We start from the raw sequence: 26,439 nt of genomic DNA, 5'->3' as shown, positions 1-26,439 counted from the left end.
GCATTTTTCAAGTAACAGTAACAAGATTGGAAATTTTTATTTAATTGTAAAAACATGAAAAAAGAAAGAAATGTCAGCAGAATAGAAGGGGTAGGGCTGCACAAAAGGTCTCACAAAACATTGGACTAGACAGGATTCTGAGATGGACTTGTTTGATCCCTTTATTTTCCAATGAGCAAGCCGAGGCAGGCTTGTAAGACATTTAGAAGATGACTCAAACCCATGCCTTCTTACGCTGAGCTTGAATTTTCCCCTGAGTGTGCTGATTTTTGCAAGCTGGGCACTAAAGTTGTATTTTTGAGTGCTCTCAGTACCCAATAAGCATTATAAATAAAACCATATCCCATTGTACCCTACCCCTCTTTTCAGTGTCTGTTTCTCTTCCCTCACTACCTAGTTCACGCCAAGTTTTGAAAAAAAAAAAATACCAGGTGCTAATGTCACAATGTGTGAAATTTGCAGGTCTCTTCAGTTTGGTTCAAATGTATTTGCTGAAAATGTAGATAGTATATGTGTGTTAAGATGTTGTGGAGTAGGCAAACATTAAATGGAGAGAACTCCAACTCCTTATGAAGTTGATAGTCAGAGAATCAGACCAAGTCATTGTGATAAGGAGCAATGTACTAAATAGTTTTGTAGTTATTTGAAACAGTTCAGTCTAGTCTTTACATCAAAGTCTAATCTGAACATCTAATAGTTGAATATCATAGTATTATTAAGTTAATTATTCCAGAAAAGATGCTATTTTTGGTGCCAGATAAATCACACTGTAAAGGTACTCACTGCAACTACTACCACCTTAAAGCAGTGACTGTATGTTGATTTATGTAGTTTATTGCTACCACCAGAAAGTACATTTCTGGAAAGCATGGATCCTTTCCTTATTTGTGACTGCTGATTTTGGTGCCAAAAATAGATAGTTTAAATAAAGCTATAATAAATCTATGATTATATCTGAGCTGTTGATTGCTCCTCTCTATAGATGATCCCCTAAGACTTAGAGATAGAACTTCTTTCTTGTAAGCCAAGAAGATCATCTGAAGACAAATAGGATCATCAAGGGAAGACCTAACAGGCTTTTTGGAAGAACTCAATAGATCACTAAATATTTATTGTGTGTAAACTGCTGTAGGAAAATACCTAATGATGAAGACACGCTCTTAACAATGGACGTATTTATAGTCCTGTTCACAATTTCATTACAGATTCCATTCTCCTGAGCTCTCAACCCTGAAACAGGCCGTATAGAAAGAGTAAATGGGAAATAATAACAATGTGACAGAATTTGTCCTCCTTGGCCTCACCCGGGATCCTGAAGGGCAAAAAGCATTATTTGTCATGATTTTGCTCATCTACATTGTGACAATAATGAGCAACCTGCTCATCGTGGTGACTGTTTTTGGCAGCCCCTCTCTAGGCTCCCCCATGTACTTCTTCCTCGCCTATCTGTCACTCATGGATGTTGTTTATTCCACTGTCATCTCTCCCAAATTGATTATAGACTTACTCTTTGACAAAAGGACAATTTCCTTCCCGGCTTGCATGGGCCAGCTCTTTCTAGAACACTTGTTTGGGGGATCTGAGGTCTTCCTCTTGGTCGTGATGGCCTATGATCGCTATGTGGCCATCTGTAGGCCGCTGCATTACTTGACTGTCATGAATCGACAGGTTTGCATTCTGCTGTTGGTGGTGGCCTGGGTTGGAGGTCTTGTGCACTCTATGGTTCAACTTCTCTTTGTGTACAGCCTCCCGTTTTGTGGCCCCAATGTCATTGATCACTTCATCTGTGACATGTACCCATTATTGGAACTTGCCTGCACCGACACCTACTTAATAGGCCTCACTGTGGTTGCCAATGGTGGAGCCATCTGCATGGTCATCTTTATCCTTCTGCTCATCTCGTATGGAGTCATTCTAAATTCTCTTAAAAGTCACAGTCCAGAAGGGAGGCGCAAAGCCTTGTCCACCTGCAGTTCCCACACCACAGTGGTTGTCCTCTTTTTTGTGCCCTGCATTTTCATGTATGTTAGACCTGTTTCCAACTTGGCCATTGACAAATCCGTAACTCTGGTTTATACAGTTATCACTCCCATGTTAAATCCTTTAATATACACGTTGAGAAATTCAGAGATGAAAAATGCTATGGAAAAATTCTGGTGTAAACATTTAACCAAAAGTAAAATAAAAACGTGTCACCGACACTGAACACATCTATGAGTAGCTAAAGCAACAAAAAGGTAGTAAATTCTGACAANGGAAAAATTCTGGTGTAAACATTTAACCAAAAGTAAAATAAAAACGTGTCACCGACACTGAACACATCTATGAGTAGTTCTAAAGCAACAAAAAGGTAGTAAATTCTGACACTGGGTTTAGTCAATTCAATGGATTCTCTAGAGATATTTCTCTTTATTTACACAAAGTCGTCAAGAAGTAGAATAAATTGTCTTTTGAGGTAAGAATCAACCTGAGGGAAATTCTGGAAGTTGAATAAAAGACACAGGTATTTGTCCTATTACAAGTAAAAATACAATTACTTTCACCTTGTAGCCTTATTTTTCTTGGTTTATATTGAAATGGAACTTTAGAAATAATAGTTTTTAAATTTAAAAAATGTTTATTTATTTATTTTGAGAGAGAGGAGAGAGTGAGCATGAGTTGGGGAGAGGCAGACAGAGAGGGAGAAAGAGAATTCCCAGAAGACTCTATGCTGTCAGCAATGGACCTGAAGTGGAGCTTGAACTCATGAATGGTGAGACCATGACCTGAGCTGATATCAAGAGTCAAAGGTTTAACCAACTCAACCATCCAGGCAACCCAAGAGTTTTAAATTTTTAAATGTGAAAACAAGCTACTTTTGAAAATTTACTTTTGAGGTGCCTCGGTGGCTCAGTCGGTTAAGCGTCAGACCGGCTCAGGTCACAATCTCATGATTCGTGGGTTAGATCCCCGCGTCAGGCTCTGTGCTGACAACTAGCTCAGAGCCTGGAGCCTGTTTCAGATTCTGCGTCTCCCTCTCTCTCTGACTCTCCCCTGCTCACACTGTCTCTCTCTCTCAGAAATAAATTTTTAAAATAAAAAAAAAGAAAATTTACTTTTGCCCAAACTAAATAGAAAGTAATTTGGCTAACACTTGAGACAAATTGCTGGGGCCTAAAGAGTGGTTTATAAATGTTAATGTTCATTATTTTATCAGCACAGCAATTTTCTGTAGCTGCTTTCTGCATCTTGTCTTTAAGGTTATTTCCATTCCTCCCGTCAATGCCTATGCTTCTGCAGTTCAGGACATTTTTATGGGAGGTATTTTGGTGTTTGGTTAGACACTATCAGTGAGAAAGTTTGTTAAAAAGGATGTTGGATGTTTTCCCAGGTTGGGATGAACCTGTATGGGACTGTTGATGATGAAAACAGATACTAGTTCTTGATTTAAGCACAGAAAACCATACGAATCCTGTTATAAACATATTTTTATGCTTTTCCTCAGTAGCTGTTATGTACATTTTTTGGTATTCTTCAACAGGCAGATAGAATTTATTTTGTCTTCATGATACTAAAGAAATAGGTAAAGAAATGTGTTATTTTGTATAACAGTGTTTTCCCCAAAANTTTATCAGCACAGCAATTTTCTGTAGCTGCTTTCTGCATCTTGTCTTTAAGGTTATTTCCATTCCTCCCGTCAATGCCTATGCTTCTGCAGTTCAGGACATTTTTATGGGAGGTATTTTGGTGTTTGGTTAGACACTATCAGTGAGAAAGTTTGTTAAAAAGGATGTTGGATGTTTTCCCAGGTTGGGATGAACCTGTATGGGACTGTTGATGATGAAAACAGATACTAGTTCTTGATTTAAGCACAGAAAACCATACGAATCCTGTTATAAACATATTTTTATGCTTTTCCTCAGTAGCTGTTATGTACATTTTTTGGTATTCTTCAACAGGCAGATAGAATTTATTTTGTCTTCATGATACTAAAGAGATAGGTAAAGAAATGTGTTATTTTTTATAACAGTGTTTTCCCCAAAAGTTGTATTCAACTCAAGTACTTTGTCCTGATAGACTAATAATGATTTACTTTGGAATAAATAAAATTTTGTTTTTCACTGTTATGTAAAAAATTCAGCAATAGGTTTTTCTGTCTGCAGCCCTCCCAGAACATTGCAAACTATCTCTCTCTCCCTCATCTCCCCCCCTTTTTTTTTTTTTTGATGAGTGGTTAAATTTTTATCAATTTTGTTGATTTTTTTCAAAGAATGTGCTCCTGTTTTATTGATGTTCTATTAAAAAATATATATATACACACACATACCATATATACATAAAGGAAGGTATGGCACATTCAAAGAAACAAAACAAAACAGCAGAAATTGCCCCTACAAAGCTCTGATGACTGGACAGGATTTGAACACACTATCTTAGAGATGTTCAGAGAAGTAAAGGAAGACATGGCAAAGGTCAAGAAAAGGAAGCTAAGGAAAGTGTCAAGGTCATGAATAAAATGGAAATATCAAACAAGTGACAGAAAACTTCCATATCTATAAACCTTAGTAAAGAAATAGTATATTTTTGGGGCACCTGGGTGGCTCAGTTCAGTTAAGCATCTGACTCTTGGTTTTGTCCCAGGTTATGACCACAAAATTTGTGAGTTCGAGCCCTATGTCTGCTTGAGATTTTCTCTCTCCCCTTCTCTCTGCCCCTCCCCCAGTCATGATGTCTCTATGTCTCTCAAAATAAATAAACATTAAAAAATATAGTATGCTTTTAAAAAATAAAAAATAAAAAAAATAAAAAATATAGTATGCTTTTTAAAGCATGTGTAGAGAGTTTCAGATTTGAAGACCTGACATTGTTATATAAAAGACATCTGAATATCCAGTGTCAAATATTTCTAGGTTTAGTTTTCATGGTTGTTTTTCTTATATTACTTTGTAATGGTCTCTTTAGAATTATACTTCCTAATCATGTTTCTTATTTTTTTTTTAAAGATTCTTTTCTTTGGGGCAAAATTTCTGAGTTGGAATTTTGTATGTGGGTGTTACCTCCTCTAAGTTAAATGGAAACTTTTAACATTGATTACCAATAATGTTTTTCCATTCTTATTAAGTATGTCTTTTGTATATGAAGACTTAATCTTTTTACCTCACTCGAGTGTCTTCTTCAACTTGAGAATTTCAAATATATACTGATTAATTTGAAAATAAGGAATTGTTGGGGTGACTGGGCGGTTCAGTTAGTTGAGTGTCTGACTCTTGATTTAAACTCAGGTCATGATCCCAGGTTGTGGGATTGATCCCTGACTTGGGTTCTGTGCTGTGTATGGAACCTGCTTAGGATTCTCTCTCTCTCTCTCTCTCTTTTCTTCTTCTTCTTCTTATTCTTCTTCTTCTTCTTCTTCTTCTTCTTCTTCTTCTTCTTCTTCTTCTTCTTCTTCCCCTCTCCCTTACTCTACAATAACAAAAAGGGCACCTGGGTGGCTTAGTTGGTTGAGCAACTCTTGATGTTGGCTCAGGTCATGGTCTCATAGTTTGTGGATTCAAGCCCTACATTGAGCTCTGCACTGATAGTGAGGAAGCCTGCTTGGAATTCTCTCTCTATGCCCCTCTACCGCTCATGTTTGCTCACGTGCTCTCTCTCTCTCTCAAAATAAATAAGTAAACTTAAGAGAAATAATATTAAATTAAAAAAATAAAGAATTCTTGTTCATGCAATTTTATATTTTTAGTATTAATAAATATGTGTTCCTTGATTTTAGATTGCTGTTTTTTTCCACTTAATTCTCCTGAAATGATTGGCCAGAAGCCTCTGAAAACATGCATCATGTAGAAGGTCTCAGCTCTCGAGAGCATGATTCCTCAGTGAGTTTAATTTTGAACAAGCAACCTTGGGGACAAAATGTTATAGCAACTCCGTGAAGTAATTTGTTGTTCATTGTTGATTAAGTGCCCGGTCATATATTTCCTTACCTGGGAGAAGATTTCTCTTTGGGGATTAATGTTGTTGTCAAGATGTAAAAACACATCATTATTGTACTAGGCATGGACCATATTAAAACAGTCATGTAAATGCTGTCAGAAATATCCCAACAATCCAAAACATCCACTGCATTATGGACTAAAAATGCTACTAAAGCTTTATTTAATTAATTTGGTCAGTTAAATATAATGAAATTTTACATTTCATTTTTGGTACATAATCTCGATGATGGCTTTCAAACTCGATCGTTAATCATTCATATCAACTATACATTCTTGAAGCCAACTCTGTATAATCCCATAATCCAAACTGTTAAATTCATGTGTAAGTTGAAGATGGTCATGTTTTGTGCAGGCAGAGAAAGAGAAATCTTTATGTGACAAAGCATTTCTGGCTATAGTGACTAAGTGGGCCCTGGCATTTTTCCATAGTCACATCGGGGTTGATATGTTGGCAATCCTGACTTATTTTCATGCAACTAAGTGTTCATATTTCAGGACCAAAGAATTGCAGAAGCTCAGTTTTGGAACAAGTGACCAAAGAGAAAACAGAAAACCCAGGTAACATATTCAGAAGAAATCTTCACTGCCATGAAAATAGGACAAAATGGATTTGTAATAAATTGTTTCTTTAGGAACACGTTTGTCATTTGATCTAAAATGTTTTCTGTCGGCTCCAGGAGTAAGGTAGTACCTGCATTTTCTCTATTTTATAAAATATGATTGTAATAAATACAATGGCCATAATTATATGTTTTATATTAGAATTACTTAAATATATAGAGACAAAGAAAACACAAAATGGCATAACAGTACAACATGACATATATATGGTTTTCAAAGTAACTTTTTAAGATTGCTTTATATAATTTAAAGAATTTAACAATTATTTATTTTGTGTTTTAATATATTGCAGATAATTGTAAGGATTACTATAGCCTTTTATAAATTGTTACCATGTATACAGCATCTTTAAATGTTCTGACCCTGTGTAGACATTTTATTTTGTTGGTATTTTCTTATTGTGGTAAAATATACATAATAAATTATTGTATATTTAACACCACTATCTATCTCTAGACCTTTTAGCATCATCCCAAACTGCAACTCTACACCCATTAAACAATAACTCCCTTAGCCTCTGGTAAACACGATAGTACTTTCTGTCTCTGTGACTATGACTATTTATGATTATATTTACCGTATACAAGAGAGGCTATAAAATATATTTTTATGTCTGGCTTATTGCACTTAGCATGGTGTCTTCAATGAGTTTTATTCATGTTGTAGCATGTATCAACATTTCTCTCCTTTTTAAGGCTGAATAATATTCCATTATCTATACATACCATAATTTGTTTATACATTTGTTAGTTGAAGGACATGTAGATTGTTTCTACTTTTAGGTGACTGTGTATAATACTGCCATGAATCTTGGTGTACAAATGACAGTTTGAATCTCTGCTTCCTATTCTTGTGTGTATATACCCCAAACAACATTTTGATATTTAAATTAATATCCCTTTATTACCAAGGGAAACTCAAAACTTACAGTCTGGGAACATGAGGTCAGAGAATTTTAGTTACTTGTTAGATTCATTGACCTGTATGTGTACCTTATTAGAAAGTGAATTTTAGTGTCTGTAGAAATAGAATTCATGAATTATGAGATGTATAGAATATTAAAGAAAATGCCAGTATCTACTTCTGCCCATGGGTTAATTACATGGACATTTTCTCATTTTTAGGGTCTTAAAAATATTGTGAATAAAATGGACACATTGTATTATGTACCCAGTTGACCTCTTATTTATAAAAAGACCCTTTTGATTAAATTTAGATTTAATGATACAATGCAAAGAGAAGATAAAATGTGGAGAAAAACAGAGGCCAGGGCATTTGTACACAGTGATGCAAATGGTAAAGAAAGGACAGCTTCTGTAATTGTATATAACTGCCTGGTCAACCCATCCACCCCTCAGGGAATGCTCCCTTGGGTAATGAGAGAAGACAGTGGACTTTGGGGAAACTCATCTAAAACTAGTTATAAGAGATGTGGCACTGAAGTTACAAGGGGGAAACAAATAATGATAAGTAATATCTTGAATTTATTTAGTGTTTCTTAATTGTGAGGCAGTTTTTGAATAGCTTCATTTGCATTATCATATTTAATCTTTAAAATCGTATGTGTTAGATGCTGTTATGTTTCATTATGCAGATGTTGAGTAATTTGCTCAAGGTCACACAGTTGCAAAGTGTAGATTCTGAAGCTTAAATTCCAAACCAGAATTTAGAACCTAAGTTCACATACAGTACACTGTAGGCATCCAGGACCACCCCTGCAAAATTATAAAACAAAACAAAACTCACAAAGATTATATATGGGAAAGGCAATCCATCCTCTCTGATTGTTGTTATTTTGTGTTTGTCCCCAAAGTCTGCTCAGCCACATTCAGGTTTTAGAGTAACATTGTTCCTTTGCTATAAAGGAGCTAACTTGAAAAATGTGTTATTTCCTTAAAGTATATCCTTTTAAAAAACATGATGAGCTTATTAGGTGTTTATTAGGGTCTTGACATTTTTGCTGCATAATTTTTATGGTCACTGCTCAATCATTAAAAAAATGATTGCTTATGTGGGGAATAGATTTTAGTAACCAGACAGTTAAATAAAAACCATATGTTTCTAATCATTGGCTTGCCATCTTATGTTTCTTCTTGTTTTGTTTTAAAGGTGTTTTTTTTTTATTTTTGAAAGAGAGAGAGAGAGGGAGGGAGAGAGAGAGAGAGAAAGTATAAGGAGGGAGGGGTGAAGAGAGAAAGAGGGAGACACAGAATCCAAAGCAGGCTCCAGGTTCTGAGCTGTCAGCACAGAGCCTGATGCAGGGCTGGAACCCATGGCCTTGACCTCAGGTGAAGTCGGACACCCAACTGACCGAGCCACCTAGATACCCCACCATAATGTTTCAAAAGGATCTGGACTGAAACTCAAAATTTCAGTCTATAATTTCCAATATCTTGATGATTTGAGAGTGTTTCCCAGTATTTTACAACTTGCATGATAGATATATGGTTTGTTTTTCTGGCTATGTGGAATTTGGATTAGTGGAGATCTTAGTTTATCTTATTTTAATTCTCATTGTGGGATGGTTATCATTGATTTAAGGGTTTGGAGCATTCCTTCCCAGTGATTATTTGTTCTCACTGAATGTGGTTAGAAATTTGTAATATCTAACAAATGTTGGAAGCAGATATATTTATTTTAAAAGAAATATTGTATTGTATCATTCTGAGCCAAATCACTAGTATTCAATAGTCTAAAGTAGTAATTATGTTCATAAGCTCATTTTTAATAGTCAACTATTCATTGATCCCTTAAAATGCATAAGGCACACATAGGGATTCTGACGATACCATTATTAAAAATATATGTTCACTCTCCTAGCAGATCTAACAGATGATGGAGGAAAACACAGCTATAAACAAATGAGTGCTGTAAGTTCTCAACAGGGCAAGGGGTTGGACTTTCTTACTGGAAGCTATCTCTTGAATGCTCAGACCAACCCTCTGAATTGTGAGTATTTGTCATTATAAATGCAGACATAGCTTCATAATTGTGAATGAAGGTATTTAATTTTGTATGTATGTAGTGAACTGTGGAAGCCCCAATGATGGAGCCCCTTTAAGCAGCTTGTCTCTTCTGATATGGCTTACTGTTCAGAATTTGATTTTCTGGAAATATGAAAATTCTGGAGGGTGAGTCCCTGTACTGATGCTGGGTTACTCTCCTGTCTAACTCCGGATTGAAAATTCTGGAAATCTGAAATCCCTCTACTTCCAATTCATTCAGTCCACCCAAACCAAAATTCATCAATTTCAAAGCATATTTCATTCAGTTTATGGTCTTTGCTGATTGCTATCAGTCTTTTTCTGTTTTCTCTCTTCTACACTTTTATTCTCCCTCTGATTTTGAATACAAATTGGCTTGTCTCGATGCAGAAAGAATAAAATAATCTCCTTTCCTTCACAAATGATGGTCTACAAAAGTAGACATTATAATGGAGCACATTTTCAAATAACTCTGCCAAAAAATTATACACAATACATGCAAAATTGGTCATGGATCCTATCTGAAAGGCCCAAAGGATCATTTATTTTCTTCAAGTGAGAAAGAATGTCTTGTATTCCACACAGACTCAGATAATCAAGAACTCACAATATGAACAAACCAGCTGGGCTAATCTATTTATTACTTTAATAATCATATAACTTTTAACACATGCTAATCCACCCTGATTATTTTGAAGATGATCTGCCATCAAGTGCTACAATATCATTTAAGATAAAGTTTTCAATAATAAGAATTCAGAAACTTAGGCATCTGGGAAGTCTATAGTCAATCCAATAAAACATGAGTTGGAGCATGATTTTCCCAAGATGACTGGGCAAAATCAAATAACAGTTTTAGATTTTTAGTATAGAATTATTTCTACTATACCATGATTCTGCCTAAAATCTTTATGTTGGCATTCTGAGTTGAGCTATGGTTAGCAATAATCAATTCTAAACAGTTTTGGAAAGTAGGAAAAATGTCTATGTACTGCCCATTTATCTTTATTTGTATTACCCATTTTTCTCCCAATAATCTAGGATGTAATAAGTGTCAATTCAGTTTGTATGTGTGTATGCGTGTATATATTTTCAAACAAAATATTGCTCTTACTGTACTTTCTTGGGTGGGAAGAATTTAATATATTGATCTCAGCTGGTTTCCTACATGTTTAAAATTCAGCTGAATTAAATAACTTTTATAAAAAATAAAAATAAGTAAATTTTATAAACATTTTATTTTATTATTAACAATTTTTAAATGTTTATTTTTGAGAGAGAGAGACAGAGTGTGAGCTGGGAAAGACAGAGAGAGTGGGAGACACAGAATCTGAAGCAGACTCCAGGCTCCAGCTGTCAGCACAAAGCCCAGTGTGGGGCTCAAACCTGTGAACCATGAGATCATGTCCTGAGCTGAAGTCAGACACTCAACCGAATGAGCCACCCAGGCTCCCCTTATAAACACTTTATTTTTTCCTTATAAACACTTTAAAGGGCACTCATTATATATCTGGTTCTTTCACTGCTTCAGGTGGCTTGTTTTTTAATATTTGGAGCTCATAGTGAAGTAACTCAGAAAGGCAGTTATCTAAATGTCAGGTTATCATTTTATGCTCTATGTACTAAGTATTATATTGTAAATAAGCTATTAGAGATGAGATTGTTTTCATGGTGAATCTCAGAAGGCCAAAAAGCATTCAAGAAGGAAAACAAATGACATATAATGTCAAAAAATGCAGTCCTTGTGAGCGAACTCTTCCTTGTTTAGTAGATCATGTCACAGATATGCCCACTCACATGTACTTCTCAGGTAGAAAACTGGTCTCTTCATTGTAGTTGATGCAAGAAATTTGTGAACAAAGATTCTAAACTCTCACTTTCTAGAAAGTCACCCTGTGTGAGGCCCTGCAGGGCAAACATTGTTGAGTCAACTATGTTATGTCAACATTTATTGTGTTGACATAAAGCTTGTGATCCTCTCAAATTCATTTTGGCCCCTTTGTTTACAGCCTCTGACACCGGAGTTCCATGCCTTCAGAAGGACATATGGGAAATAGAAACAATGTGACAGAGTTTGTCCTCCTGGGGCTCACACAGGACCCTGAGGGGCAAAAAGTTCTCTTTGTCTCATTCTTACTTATTTATATTGTGACAGTAGTGGGCAACCTGCTTATCATTGTGACCGTCATGGCTAGCCCATTACTGGGTTCTCCCATGTACTTTTTCCTGGCTTATTTATCATTTATAGATGCTACCTATTCTACTGTCATTGCTCCCAAGATGATTGTAGACTTGCTCTATGAGAAGAAGACTATTTCCTTCCAGGCTTGCATGACTCAAGTCTTTCTAGATCACTTATTTGCTGGTGCTGAAGTCATTCTCCTGGTGGTGATGGCCTATGACCGATATATAGCCATCTGTAAACCGCTTCATTATCTAATCATCATGAATAGGAGGGTATGTGTTCTTATGCTGCTGGTGGCCTGGACTGGAGGCTTTCTGCACTCATTGGTTCAATTCCTCTTTATTTATCGGCTCCCTTTCTGTGGCCCCAATGTCATTGACAACTTCGTGTGTGATATGTATCCATTATTGAAACTTGCTTGCACGAATATCTCCCTCACTGAAATTTCTATGATAGCTAATGGAGGAGCCATTTGCACTGTCATCTTCTTTGTTCTCCTAGTTTCCTATGCAGTCATATTATGCTCTCTTAAGACTCATGGTTTGGAAGGAAAATGCAAAGCCTTCTACACCTGTGCATCCCACATAACTGTGGTCATTTTATTCTTTGTTCCCTGTATCTTCCTATATGCAAGGGCTAATTCTACCTTTCCTATTGATAAATTCATGACTGTTGTTTTAACATTCATCACCCCTATGCTGAATCCTTTAATCTATACTCTGAGAAATGCAGAAATAAAAAATGCCATGAGGAAGCTTTGGAGTAAAAATCTGACCTTTGCTGGAGGAAGGTTGTATTGCTCATGAAGAACACGATAATCATTCTTTCACAGAATCAAGGACTCCTTTCACTATCAGTGATTACATTTTAAAAATCATCTTCTTTAGGTTCTTTAGTCTATTTATTCTGAAACAGGTCTATAAATTAATCTTTATCAAAATGGAGTATGTTATGTCCCTTAGAGAGCAAGAGAACTGTGTAAATTTAATCCCTGATATATACAATCATACTGTGTTAAGATTCTTTAGTGGGCAACAAATTTTGGTTTTATTTCAAGTTCTTGTTTGTGGGGTATGGCACCTCCATGGTATGCAAAAATATGATCTGGTAGAACTTGTTCCCCTTTAGTCCATGACAGTGAAATTTTAAAAGTAAAAATTCACCTTGTAAAAAAAAAAGAAGGCTTAACCTACAGCAAAAATAAATATCCTGGTCAAATCAATTAATTTCACAACACATGTTCACAGCTGAGTATAGATCCATAAAAAGTGAACTCTGTTATCTTTATACTGTGGTGGTAACATATGGTTGATTTTGTATATTCTAATTAACTTTTGGACAGAAAAGTTAAATTTTTCAACCCATTCTATACATCTAGATCAAATGGCCTCTTCTGGTAGTTAAAATTTATGTATAAGTGACTCATATTACGATTGAGCCCCAAGGTCTACTTGCATTAAAATATACTCTCTGGGTACTTTTTTTAAAAATTGCAATAAATGTTAAAGATTTTTGGGACCAGATTGTTTTCATTACGTATGAAGGACTTTCTGATTCTCTGCAAGCTTTGTGTTTTGACTTAAATGATAAATCAAAGGTATCTTCTCTGTTTACAATTGCTCTCTGACCATAATACAAAGATCATTGGCTGAAGTTCTGACATTATGCATTACGTTGTTGAGAAGTCAACTCAAAGCACAGATTGGACACGATATTGGGTATTTTTTGCCTTCATCCTTCTCTCAGTTTGTAATTTGATCCAGCTAGTGTGCTTAGCAATATTAACGCTTCCACTTATTTAATATGTATTGAATAAATGCCTGCCATGAAGTTTCATTTCTTATTCAATGAAGGAAATAAAAAGTAATATAGATCTTTTATTCAGAAAAAAATCCAATACAGTGGATTAAATACTTCAAAATTAGCAGAGCTGAAGGAAATGACACCTGGGTCCCGGCATGAACTCAGTTGGGATCAAGGTTTCACCATCTCTAGTGTGATGCAGAGATTAGGAAACTGGACTCAGGATGAAAGATCTGTGCATATACTTCTCAAAGTCCTTCGCTGTCTTGATTTTATAAATACAACTTTAAAAAAATTTTAAAGTTTTGCTTCTTACATTTATATCTTTAACCTATATAGGATATACATTTTCAGGTATGGGGGGAGGTGGAAAAATACTTTCATTTTTATGGTAAGAATAAACTTTCCTGACATATTTATTGAACAACCATTGCATTTCCACTACCCTGCAACACTTCCACTTTCATATATGAAATATCTATATATTATTCTTCTATTTCTTAGCTTTCCAAATTGTTCAATTAGTTGATCCATGATAATAACACAGTACCTAAATTACTGCAGTGTTTCACATAGTATTGAAGTATAAAAGATCACCCCCAAATACCAGCAATCACTTTATCATTTCAGATGGTTTCAGTGGGTCAGAAATTTGATAGGCATTCACAGGGGTACTTCTGGGTCAGAGTAATGAGGTGGCAGGCAGAAATTGGCTGAGCCTGAGGTCATCTGAAAAGTTTCTTCACTCACATGCCTTGTACCTAGGCTTGCAAGTCTTGAACAGTGAGGCCTGGAACAATTAGTACTCCTTGAAATCATAAGGATGGGGCCCTAATCTGATTCAACTGGTATCCTTATAAGGAGAGGAAGGGACAGAATTCTCTCTCGTGTGCACAGAAACCCACATGAGGACACTGTGAGAAGATGGCCCATCTGCAAGCCCAGAAAATTGGCTTCACCTGAAGCCAACTGTGTTGCCAACTTGAGCTTGGACTTACAGCCTCCAGAACTGTGGGAATATCAATGTTTAATCCCCCCAGTCTGCAGTATTTTGCTATGACAGCCTAAGCAGACTAATATGATGAGGGTGATGATGATGATGATGATAAGTAATCTAGATTTGGTGAATAAAGGCCTGAATTGAATCACAATAATTCAGTTCAGGAAGATAATAGTTCCTCATCCAACCACAAGATGTGAATAATTTCCAAAGCCAGAACTTCTTGAATGAAAGAATTATCACATATCCTTGAATAAATACTCTTGTGATATCACCAAAAATAGGGGTGTATATCTTCATCCTAACCCTTCTCTAAGGTATCTGACACCATTTGCCAGGGTAACTCTGCTCTGGAAAAAGAGAAATACTCAAACATTTCTGGAGATGCTGTAAACATGTTCCAAACTAATGCTTATTCCTGGGTGGCAGAATGCTGCTGTGGTCTAGTGGTAAGAAAGCAGACCAAGGGTGAAAGAATATTGGCCCAAAGTGATCACAGTGGGCCAGTTCTGCATAGATAGTTAGACTACTTATATTCAACAGTAATACATTTCTATTTTGGGTCCCTGATCACTGGTGTTTAGTTTCATGGAATGAAGGACTTAGTTGAAGTATTTAGAACTAATCTTTCTTTTCAAAACAGTAAGTAAAAAAGCATTACCATATCCTTGGGCTACCAGAGATTTGATGTATTAAGGGAGTGAGTCTTACGATATTCTCACTTAATTTACTAGTTTGGCTTGGGAATTAAATGGAGAGACAGGCAAACTTAAACATGGAATCTTAAAATAAATCTTAAATAAATTAGGCAAGCAAAACAATGTCTTTTGTTTGAATTATCCTGTAGCAAGTGAGAATATCAGCTATTCCATGAAGGAAAAAGATAAGTAGATTGGGATATAAGAAACCTAAATTAGGGGTGCCTGGGTGGCTCAGTTGGTTAGATAGCCAACTTCAGATTAGGTCATGATCTCACAGCTTGTGGGTTTGAGCCCCACATCGGGTTCTGTGCTGAAAGCTTGGAGCCTGGAGCTTGCTTCAGATTCTGTGTCTCCTTCCCTCTCTGTACCTTTCCCGCTCACATTCTATCTCCGTCTCTCAAAACACTAAAAAAATTTTTTTAAAAAAGAAAAGAAACCTAAATTTGTATCCTTAATTGGGACCATCAGACTTAAATTTTCATCCTTGTTACCATCTGAATGTGTAATTTTGGGAAATTTTCTTTCCTTTCCTGGGTCTCAGTTTCTTCATATGAAAAATAAAAAGAATGAATTAGATACTGTTCAATAATTCATTCAATTCCCAATGTCAATGATTATTGATTGATTAACCAAATTCTGGCTTCCATGTATTTGAATTTTCAGGAAACTCTCATAGTATAATATGAAATCCAAGATTAGTATTCATCTTACAGTCAAAAGTGGTACAACACTTTCTAGGGACTTTTGATTTTTTTTAATGTTTTATTTATTTTTGAGAGAGATAGAGGCAGCATGAGTAGGGGAGGGTCAGAGAGAGAGGAGACACAGAATCCTAAGCAGGCTCCAGGCTCTGAGCTAGTGAGCTAGCTGTCAGCACAGAGCCCGACGTGGGGCTCAAACCCACGAACCCACAAACCCACAAACCGTGAGATCATGACCTGAGCCGAAGTCCAATGCTTAACCGACTGAGCCACCCAGACACCTCTAGAGACTTTTGAAGTTGGAGAGCTCTTAAATTAGGCAGATAACACTGTGGAACTGAAACAGCAGAAACTGACTTTTGGTTCTACTACTTACTAGTTACACTATCTTGGAAAGGTGAAAGAAATTATTCTAAGCCTTAGTCCTTAGTCTTTCCATCTATATGTTGGGAATAATGTACTCATCTTCTAGGGTTATTTTGAAATTGAATATGAGAGAGGATTGTAAATAGTAAATGCTTGATGTATGATATCACCTTTTAATAGCAAATTTAAAACAAATTAGAAATGGACAGGGACAGCAATATGTTATTAACTGACTTGACAAAATATATAAGTAATAGTAATTCTAAATTCTCCAAAGAGAGGTAGATGGAAAATTCTCAGAGGAAGAAGTTGACATATTTCAAATTCCCAAAGGTTTTTTGAATTTATTTGTTAATGTCTCCACAACTTAGGGTGAGAAACAGTCTCTTCTTAAAGCCTTTGTTGAAAGATGAATGTTAAAGAAGACTCATGCTAACTATCTTGGTAAGATTTTTCATGGGAGTTAATGTGAGACCAAGGTCAAGATCAAGACTTGAGGCCAGATGAACTTGAATTATATCTTTAGGTCTGTTCCTCACTAACTATATATCCTGGGGCACAAGGCTTACCCTCTCCATGTCTGAATTTTCCTATCTGTAAAATAGAAGGAAGAATCTTTTGACCACATATAGCTCTTTCTAAAAACATATTAACTGAGGTATTTTGCATTTTTTTGCATGATATATGGCATATATGAAATAGTCAATACTAATTTTTGATTGTTACTTATAGTAATAATGGTTAACCTTCACACAGAACTTTATAATTACCAAATAATTCATTCTCTTAAGAAGAAAGTGAGCTTAATTTTCTTAGTCCTTATCATCTCAGAACTTTAATATTTCTGACACCACAAAAATAAAAATGGAGATGAAAAAGAGCTATTGGAACATTCAAAATGGTATTTTATTTAAAAAGTGTTTTCTAAAAGTAGAATAACATAATCATGATAGAAAAATATAAAATACAGGTTGGTGAAAAAAATGTTAGTTTCAGCTTTACCAAAAAGCCTATAAAATAATACTGTTTTTGCTTTATTTACTTTCTGAATTTTTCATGCATAATTTTACATAATTATCTGTATACTTTTCCAACAAAAGTATAACATACAATATATAACAATATAGTAACCGAAACTATTTCTATGAATTAAAAGATTTTGAAGAAATGTTTTTTTAATTCCTGAAAGCAAAAAGGGGTGCTGTATATAAATGTACTGAAATGACTTTTAGCTTTTATTAATTGATGGTGTAGCAGACCTTTCCTTTCTTGACTCGTATGCAGTTCTGCTCTTAATGAGGGAGAACACTGCTGGGAGAGGCAGTCTTGGTTGTTTCCTCTGTGTTATTGTATAGGAAAGGCTAGTGAAAATATCATGGTTATGAGTTGAAGATGTGGCTTCTGGTATCACATATGAAAGCAATGAAAGCAAAGGATTTCTCTCTGAGAGTTGAGATGATCTTATTTGATAAAATGTAGGAGATAACTGGAACTTCACTGCTTCCAAATTTTTAATCTCTCTTTTTTTGAAATGTTTATTTATTTATTGGGGGAGTGGTAGAGAGAGAGGGAGAGTGAGAATCCTGAGCAGACTTTGCACTGTCTGTGCAGAGCCCCATGTGGGGCTCAAACCCACAAACTGTGAGATCATGACCTGAGCTGAAATCAAGAGTCAGATGCTTAGTTGACTGAGCCACCCAGGAGCCCCTTTAATCTCTTTATGCAAGAAATAGCAGTCTCTTGCTTTCCTGAAGTGATGGGAAACTGAGGTGGTTCTTTTAAGATGAAGCATTTAGAATTCTATATCCTACTTTAAGTATTCACTTAATCTTCAGTGCAAAATGGTGAAGTGCCTCAGTGTACTAGTCCCAGCATGTGATCCAATGCTCCGTCTCCCTGGGCATTCACATTTGATTATATGGCCTCTCTACATACTTTGAAATGCACATCTCTGACACTTTTAACATTTTCCCTCTTTTTCATTAGCATATTGGTTGTCCATATCATAGAAGATGCACTCTTTCAGAGCAGGATCCTGTCTGCATCTCTCTTTGTAGATCCCCTTCCAGCCACTTACACATATTAGGGGCTTGATATACCGTTACTGAATTAACATGTGAATCAACGAAAGTTTGGACAGTACACAAATCAATGGATGAATGAATGAATGATGGGTTCTGAGAAATAAGAGAATGGTTTTCATAAAACCAAAAAATATATCTTATTCTATAGCTTCTCTATTAATTCTCTACAATGTTAAGATGATATAATTTCAAAGGTAAGCCAAAGATCCAAACAACCATGTTTGCAAGAGATAAAACATTGGATTTTTTGACGACTGGATTCTTTGACTCACGCAGACTTAAACAGAAAAAAATTGCTTCCCTATCTCATCTATCGTCAGAACACCTGTTAATAGACCTTTTTTAATCTGGTGGCTGGAAAAAAAAGGAAGCTGTTTGGAATCCTACAGTACAGCCATCCTAGTTTTCATATTATCATCTGCAGCAATCGTTCACATTTCCAGGCCTTCTTTGTTGCTATGCCTCTACTAGATTATTCTCACTAATCTTTTTTTCAGAAGACATTGAAGCAGTACTTTCTGGGATTTTAAAAGGAGAATTATTATTTGCTTGAGTATACACCATTACAGGTTAAAAGATAACCCAAGGGAAACTAAATCTAGAGATGTGAAAAAGGGATGGAGAGCAGTGGATAGGTAGAGATCTTTTTTGTTGTTGTTGAGGAGGGGTAATGAGCAAAAAAAGTAGGAAAAAAGAATTTGAAGGGAAGAGTGTCAGTGAATGACAACACTTGCAAGTAATCTCTTTCTTTATGTTGAAATGTTATATTTGACATTCATTTAAAAACTGTAATCATGTGTAACAAACACTGTCTTTATCTATTGAAGGCCAAGATTAACTAATAAATCTAATGTGGAGTGTATGTGAAACAGCTTACATGAAATCACTTTGGTAAAGAAGAGAAAAGGATTCATGCTAGGTGGTTAAAAACCATGCTGATAAACGATTAACAAACATTCTTATTCTTTTTGAATAATTCATTGCTTTAGGTTGTATAGAACGGCCTCATAGAAGCAACACTATAATATTAATGGTCATAGTCCAATGTCATCATTTGTATCTCCTTTATGCCAATTACTGGGCTAGTAACTATTCTGCTCTCACAGATATCCTTTGAGCCAACAAGTATGTTCATTTTACAGTAAACAGTGAAGAGTTTGAGAGGTTAAATGCACTTTATGGAATTACCTTTGCTTGTTTATTTCAGTGTTACAACCCACTGACTTACACTGAACGGCTTCCTTACCCTTTCTACATCTTAAATATTTCATCTGTTAAATGAGGATGATAGCAGTGTCTGACTTCAGTGTTGATATAAATATCAAATATGCCTGGCACTTGATAAACAGTCAAGCAAATGTTGGCTGTGTTGGTGGTGACTTATAGATATGAAATTGTCTTAGTAATCAACACTATCTTTAGATGGTGTTGTCCAAAAAATTTTGGAGTAGTTTTTACTCTTTTCTCTCTTTACATCTGTGTTAAGTCCATCCACAAATTCTATTGTATCTGCCTTCATAATATATCCACCTCTACTACTACCATACTGGTCCAAACTCATTGCTTTTCAGCTGGATGGTTGTAATAACCTACTAACTAGTTTGCTTCTACTTTTATTCCTTTATGACCTATTCTCCAGATCTGAGTCAGAATAATCTATTATAATAACCTGCAAGGCCCTACAAGATCTGTCATCAACTAATCTTATTCATTCCTATCCTGTTACACTGCCTCCTTTGATCAATAGTATCAACCACCCTCCCTCCTCAGGGACTTTTCACTTGCTAGTTTCCCTATCTGGAAATGGTTTCCCTTGGATATCTTTGTGGGCCCTTCCCCATTTGTTCAAGTTTGGTCTATGCAATCTCTTCTGAAAGAAGCCTTCTCTGACTACCTTGGAGAAAATAATCATATCCAGGGACCATGTATCATATACCCTGCTTTATTTTTCTCATAACAAGTATTATAATTTGACATAATGCATAATTCCTTTTTTATTTGCTATTTTCTGTCTCTACTTACTAGAATATAAGCTTCATGAAAGTAGAGACTTTATCTTTTACTGTTAAAGCTCCAAGACTTCCAAGACTTTAGTATGAACTTATATGTGAATGATTCAATAGACCATAAAATTATATTTCATTGTGTAATTCTCCCCCCCATCCCCAAACACACACACATACACATACCAGGGCCAAATTGATGTAATTTGCTCAGCAGCTTGGTTTCATTGTGGTTGATAAAGATGCTTCCATTAACGAAGTCCGGTTGGGACCGGAATTAGGAGGTTAATAAAAAATAATTTAATAACATATTTTGATTCCATGTGTCTTCAAAGCAAGTTTTAGAAAAGACTTTTTATGAATTGATTAAGTAGAAACAAATCCTCAAACAAAATAAAACAGAAAAATCCATGATGAAATAACACAGAGGTTAAGAATATCTGGATTTTTATGAGCCTTTTAGCTTATCTCTCCTAAATATAATGGTCTCTATTCTCAGATCAAAAAGCAAAATAATTTTTTAGAAAGTGAAACCATGACTTTTACACAAAAGGAACACGTGAAAAAGATTGTATTTAATCATTAATTAATGAGGGAACTGGTAAGATTATAATCAGCCTAAAGAAGAATTGAAAATATTACCGTAGGGCACCTGGGGAGCTCAGTCGGTTAAGCATCTGACTTCAGCTCAGGTCATGATCTCACAGTTTGTGAGTTTGAACTCCACATCAGGCTCTGATAGTGTGGAGCCTGGAGCCTGCTTTGGATTCTGTGCCTCTCCCTCTCTCTGCCCCTCCCCTGCTCGTGCTTTCTCTCTCTATATATCTGTATCAAAAATAAATAAACATTAAAAATTAAAAAAAGAAAATAAAATATTACCCTAACATTATTCAATCAGGGATTCATCTACAAATTCATCTACAAATAAATGCAGAAGTGGCTTTATTTATAATGAATGGCCAGGGAAATCAACCTCCCACCAAACAATATTTGCATTTCTATGGGCCAGAGTTATTAGCATTATTATGAGTTTTATAAGTTTAAAAAATTGTAAAGTAGCTCAAGGCGGTAAGAGGCATAAATCCCATACTGAATTATATAATCCCAAAGAGTGCCACAGATAACACAGACTTCTACCAAAGATGTCCAGTAATTTTTATGGTACATTTCTGCCTTACACAATATTTTGTTTTCTGACAAAAGTTAACTTCATTTAGCAGCTATACACCAAAAGAAGTACAGGAGTGCTTTATAAATAAAATAAATAAATTCATAAAATAAATAAAATTATAAGTAAGTTTATAAAATAAATTTATATAAAGGGAAAATGATTTTCTTATTTATTTATTTATACAAAGGAAAGAACACAAATTTTCTCCATCTGTTGGAGTCCTGAGACAGCATACTTAAAATGAGAAATTTAAAAGAGTTTAATTATGTTTACTTATCAAGGTATAGGTAGGGCTAAGGGACAACAATAAAGGATGATAAAGCAGTTACCACAGTTAGACCTGAGAGACCAAGGTGGGAGAGTGATCACAGGAACCCGGAGGGTCCATCCCAAAGAGTTCTGCCTCAGTGAGTCACCCAGTGGTTGACAGACCACTGTCAATTGGACGATACATACTCTGACATTCTTTTCTTCTCATCTGATTTCTTACATTCAGCTGGGACCATCTATTGGTCAGAAGGTAAAAGAACTGGCTGAAACAGACCAGGGTAAGCAGCTGCCCAGGGTGGACACATGGAGAGTGGATCTGAAGGGATGGAAAGACAGTATCTAGTTACTGGTCCAGCCATGTACTGCATGATTTTTTTTCCTTAGTAAGAGAGTAAACACTTTCATTTTTGGAGTTAACTGGAAAAAAAACACAGGAGAAATTAGTAAAGACTCTTCCAATTTATTTATTCATTTCATATTTATTGGACACCACAATGAGTCAGACACTGAGCCAGTTGCTGGGAATAAAGAGGTGAACAAGCAGAGATAGGTCTACTTCTCTTCCACTTATGGAAAGGGTTTTGAAATGGAAAAGAAGGTGAAGTAGACTTAATCTTGCATCAACCACCTGTGGGACCAAACCAACAGTTGTGCAGCTTTTTAAAAATATTTAACGAAGAGTTTTTAACATTTCTTACTGTCTGAGAGGCAATCAGGTCTATTATATGGTAAGCTTCCTGTGCCTGGATATCCTCTAGCAAGGACCCAGTGACCATTTTTCAGGTGTGCAACAAGGATTTTTGCATCCTTGTAAGAAGCTGAATTTGCCTCAAAAATTTGCTCTTTCTATAAAATGGAAAAAACAGGTTTCTTCTCTTTGGCACACCATGAAAAGATAGCTTTTGCTATTAAAATGCTTTGGACTCATCTAACAACTCAAAATATAGAGTTCTCATCACCTTGCTTTTGAAAATACTGTCTTTACAGGTGAATTCTCCACTCCTGTATTCATCATCATCACTGAAATAAAAGAAGACAGGATGAATGTGACCGAATTCATTCTAATGGGACTTACCCAGAATCCTCAGATGCAGAGAATTCTATTTTTGGTGTTACTTATCATCTACATTGTCACTGTCACAGGCAACCTGCTCATTGTGGTCACTATAATCTGCAGCCAGACTTTGGACTCCCCAATGTATTTCTTCCTGGCATTCTTATCTTTGATAGATACATGCTATTCCTCCTCCATAGTCCCTAAAATGTTAGCTGATCTGCTCTCTGATTCAAAATCCGTTTCCTTCAGTGGCTGCATGACACAGCTCTTTGTAGAACATTTCTTAGGAGCTTCAGAGATTGTCCTCCTTGTGGTCATGGCCTACGACCGCTATGTGGCCATCTGTAGACCTTTGCACTATGTGACCATCATGAACCACCACACACGTTGCCTCTTTGTAGGGGTGTGTTGGGCAGTAGGTTTTCTCCACTCCATTGGACAGATTCTAGTTATTTTCTGGCTCCCATTCTGTGGTCCCAACACCATTGATCACTTCATGTGTGACATTTTCCCCCTGTTACAACTTGCCTGTACTGACACTTTCCTTATTGGCCTCTTGGTTGTTGCCAACAGTGGATTGATTTCTGTGATCACTTTTGTGATGCTATTGGTATCCTATGTGGTCATCCTGTGCTCCCTGAAGACCCACAGCGCTGCAGGGAGGAAAAAGGCCCTCTCTACCTGTGGCTCCCACATCACAGTTGTTGTTTTGTTCTTCGTGCCCTGTATTTTTATGTATCTGCGACCAGTAGCTACTTTTCCCATGGATAAAGTCATAACAATATTCTTTACTCTTATTACTCCCATGTTAAATCCTGTCATCTACACAGTAAGGAATACAGAGGTAAAAAATGCCGTCAGAATGTTATTAAACAGGAATGCAATTTCAGATAATAAATAACCCACTACAAAGATTTTATTTCTATCATGATCTTTCAAATTTTTACATTTATTATTTTTATTTAAAAAAATTTTTTAAAGTTTAGTCATTTTCGAAAGACAGAGAGAACAGAGATTGAGCCAGGGAGGGACAGAGAGAGAGAGAGGAAGACAGTATCCAATGCAGGCTCCAGGCTCTGAGCTGTCAGCACAGAGCCTGACTTGGAGCTCAAACTCACTGACCATGAGATTATGACCTGAGCTGAAGTCAGACACTCAACCGACCGAGCCACCCAGGAGCCCCTATTTTATTACTTTTAAGACCTTATATCTCTAGTGGCACAACACCTCTGCAAACTAGGTATTATTAAGATTATTCATAGTTTATGGATGAAGGAAAATGAAGTTCAAAAACATTAAATAACCAGTCCAATGTCAGACAGAGCTAGTATGCAGCTCTGTATTTTTCTAAATCCAAATTTGGTGGTCTTTCAACCATTTTAAATAAGTGTCAGAAAAAAGGCAGCATTTCATCAGAACTTTTCTTGTTTTGTAACAGACTTAAAAATGTTCCTTTCTAATTACAGAGTTGTGTAATGGCTTGTGTATATAAGCAGTTGGTACTCAGAAAGCTGAATTGCCTACTGGCATAGGACAGTGTGGACTATAATTTAGGAAGAAGGTATTTGCCAATACCCTCTTGGCACACAGTTGGTATACCTAATGTTTAAAATCATATTTTATTTCTTGTTCTGTTGGGTAAAAGTTGTCAAGGATTGTAGAAATTAATTGTATTTAAACCAATGTGGAATATTTATTTATTTATTTATTTATTTTTTCATTGCCCTGCTCAAAAGCCTTTAATAATTCACCACTGTATATTGTTTGAAATTCATACTTTTTATAATAACTTACAAAGTCTTCAACAATTTAATCCCAACTTCCTATTCTAGTTTCTTCTGATATTTTATCCCCTAGTTATATTAGGGGCTATATATACACATGCATCCTAGTTACATTAGACTACTTACTCTTCTAAAAATATGCTATGCATTTTCATTCTTCTGTGTTGTTGATCACATTCTTCCTTCTACCTGTATTGCCTATCCCCTTCCATGTGTGGTAAACTTATAGCCATCATTCAAATCCCAGATAAAAATGTCAGTTTCCTGATGAATCCTTTACCAACAGAAGAGTACTATAAACTACTGATTATATTGATAACCTGAATCATCAAGAAACAATATATATATTTGGAATATTCAGTTTAGTAATGTAGTATAACATTAATCTAATTTCTTTACTGGGAAATTTATCTCCCTAAAATGACCAAGTTAACTAATTTCACATTTCAATCAGTAAATTTCAGCTACCTGGAAATTAATTTGTATGTAACACCCATTATATAATTATTGAAAATAAATGCAACATTTCTTTTCTTTTTTTTTTTTTTGATCACTTACTATGTGTCAGCCACTGTTCTAAGTGTTGTGTTTTTTTTTTGTTTTTTTTTTTTTACAAATAGTTTATTGTCAAATTAATTAGTTTCCAGTGGCATAGGAGCACATGTACCCCAATGTTCATAGCAGCACTCTCAACAATAGCCAAAGCATGGAAAGAGCCTAAGTGTCCATCAACGGACGAATGGACCAATGTGGAATTTTTAAAGTGTATCCCATGGTCACAATTTATAAAATTGAATTCTCATGTTGCTTCTTTACAGGAAGAAAAAGTAGAAAATCAGGAAAGTTAAATAACTAGATCATATAACATGTAAGTCAGCCTTGAGTGCAAATATTCCTACTCTGTATCCCGTGATCTTTTCATTATACGAGGTTCTGAGTATGGTATTTGATTACAGTTTGGTTTATAAAAATATGTTTAGTTTATATGCCATAGAAAGTGTCACTTTGAGTGATAATTATTAGTAAAATCAAATGTAATTGTTTCCCAGAAACACACAGTAAAATATATTTGTAAAATCATTTCACTATTAGAAAGCTGACTTTGCATTTAGTTCCTTGAATCTGGAATCCTCTTTGGAAACTGCTGTAGGAGATCATTTATAAGAGATATGAAAAAAATAGGAACCATTACTCTACAGTTGCCAAAGAAAGTACTTCTCAGCTAAACAACTGAAGTTACATGACTTTCTTGTGAATTAATTTTGGCTTTTTTCAAAAATAAAGTCTGTTATAAAAAGTGAAATCTATTACCAAAATACAGATGTGTATAATATCACAGATGTACTTATACCTTCCTCTTTTGACAGAAAGATCCATCCTCCCATGAGTGCCATATGTTTTATTGAAAAAAATCAATGGATTCCATGGTGTAACAATATCTAAGAAGCATATTATGGTTATGAAAATATAGAGTAAAAAAACATCAGCTTTAGGAACAGGAGACATGGGTCTTAGTTCTTACTGTGCCATTAGCTCATTCCATGACCTGAATCAGCTCTCTGTATTTCTACCAGTAGTTTACCTAGGTAATTTAGAAGGTGTTTCCAAGTTCTGTGGTTCTGCCCATGCCCATATTTTTATTACTATAAATAATGTTATTGTCACTTCTACTTCAATTAAAAGTAAAATTGGAAGAGTTATGAGACGACAGCTCATCTCCCCCAATTTTTGCGTTTC

The 26,439-nt window shown here is 35.5% G+C and overlaps 3 protein-coding genes across 5 annotated transcripts; all 3 read left to right on the top strand.

Annotated features, from left to right (window-relative positions):
- The first annotated feature begins 1,257 nt into the window (after window positions 1-1,257).
- On the top strand, window positions 1,258-2,205 carry LOC144229641 (olfactory receptor 4A5-like). Its single transcript, XM_077761734.1, has one exon. The coding sequence runs from the start codon at window positions 1,258-1,260 to the stop codon at window positions 2,203-2,205; it is 948 nt and encodes a 315-aa protein (XP_077617860.1).
- Window positions 2,206-11,614: 9,409 nt separating this feature from the next.
- On the top strand, window positions 11,615-12,568 carry LOC144229640 (olfactory receptor 4A15-like). The gene has a single exon (XM_077761733.1). It carries the CDS (start codon window positions 11,624-11,626, stop codon window positions 12,566-12,568), a length of 945 nt encoding a protein of 314 aa, XP_077617859.1. The 5' UTR covers window positions 11,615-11,623.
- Window positions 12,569-21,420: 8,852 nt separating this feature from the next.
- Window positions 21,421-23,819, top strand: LOC144229638 (olfactory receptor 4C46-like). Of its 3 annotated transcripts, none has more exons than XM_077761730.1 (2): window positions 21,421-21,430; window positions 22,897-23,819. In XM_077761730.1, the coding sequence occupies exons 1-2, from the start codon at window positions 21,421-21,423 to the stop codon at window positions 23,817-23,819; spliced, it is 933 nt and encodes a 310-aa protein (XP_077617856.1). The 3 variants fall into 3 exon arrangements, with proteins under 3 accessions (XP_077617856.1, XP_077617857.1, XP_077617858.1); XM_077761731.1 differs by lacking the exon at window positions 21,421-21,430 and adding an exon at window positions 22,186-22,196 and having other exon boundaries at window positions 22,901-23,819; XM_077761732.1 differs by lacking the exon at window positions 21,421-21,430 and having other exon boundaries at window positions 22,890-23,819.
- The last annotated feature ends 2,620 nt before the right edge of the window (window positions 23,820-26,439 follow it).

This window comes from Crocuta crocuta, unplaced genomic scaffold, assembly GCF_008692635.1.
Source record: "Crocuta crocuta isolate KB4526 unplaced genomic scaffold, BGI_CrCroc_1.0 scaffold391, whole genome shotgun sequence".
NCBI lineage: Eukaryota > Metazoa > Chordata > Mammalia > Carnivora > Hyaenidae > Crocuta > Crocuta crocuta.
This window is presented reverse-complemented; position numbering and strand designations above follow the sequence as displayed.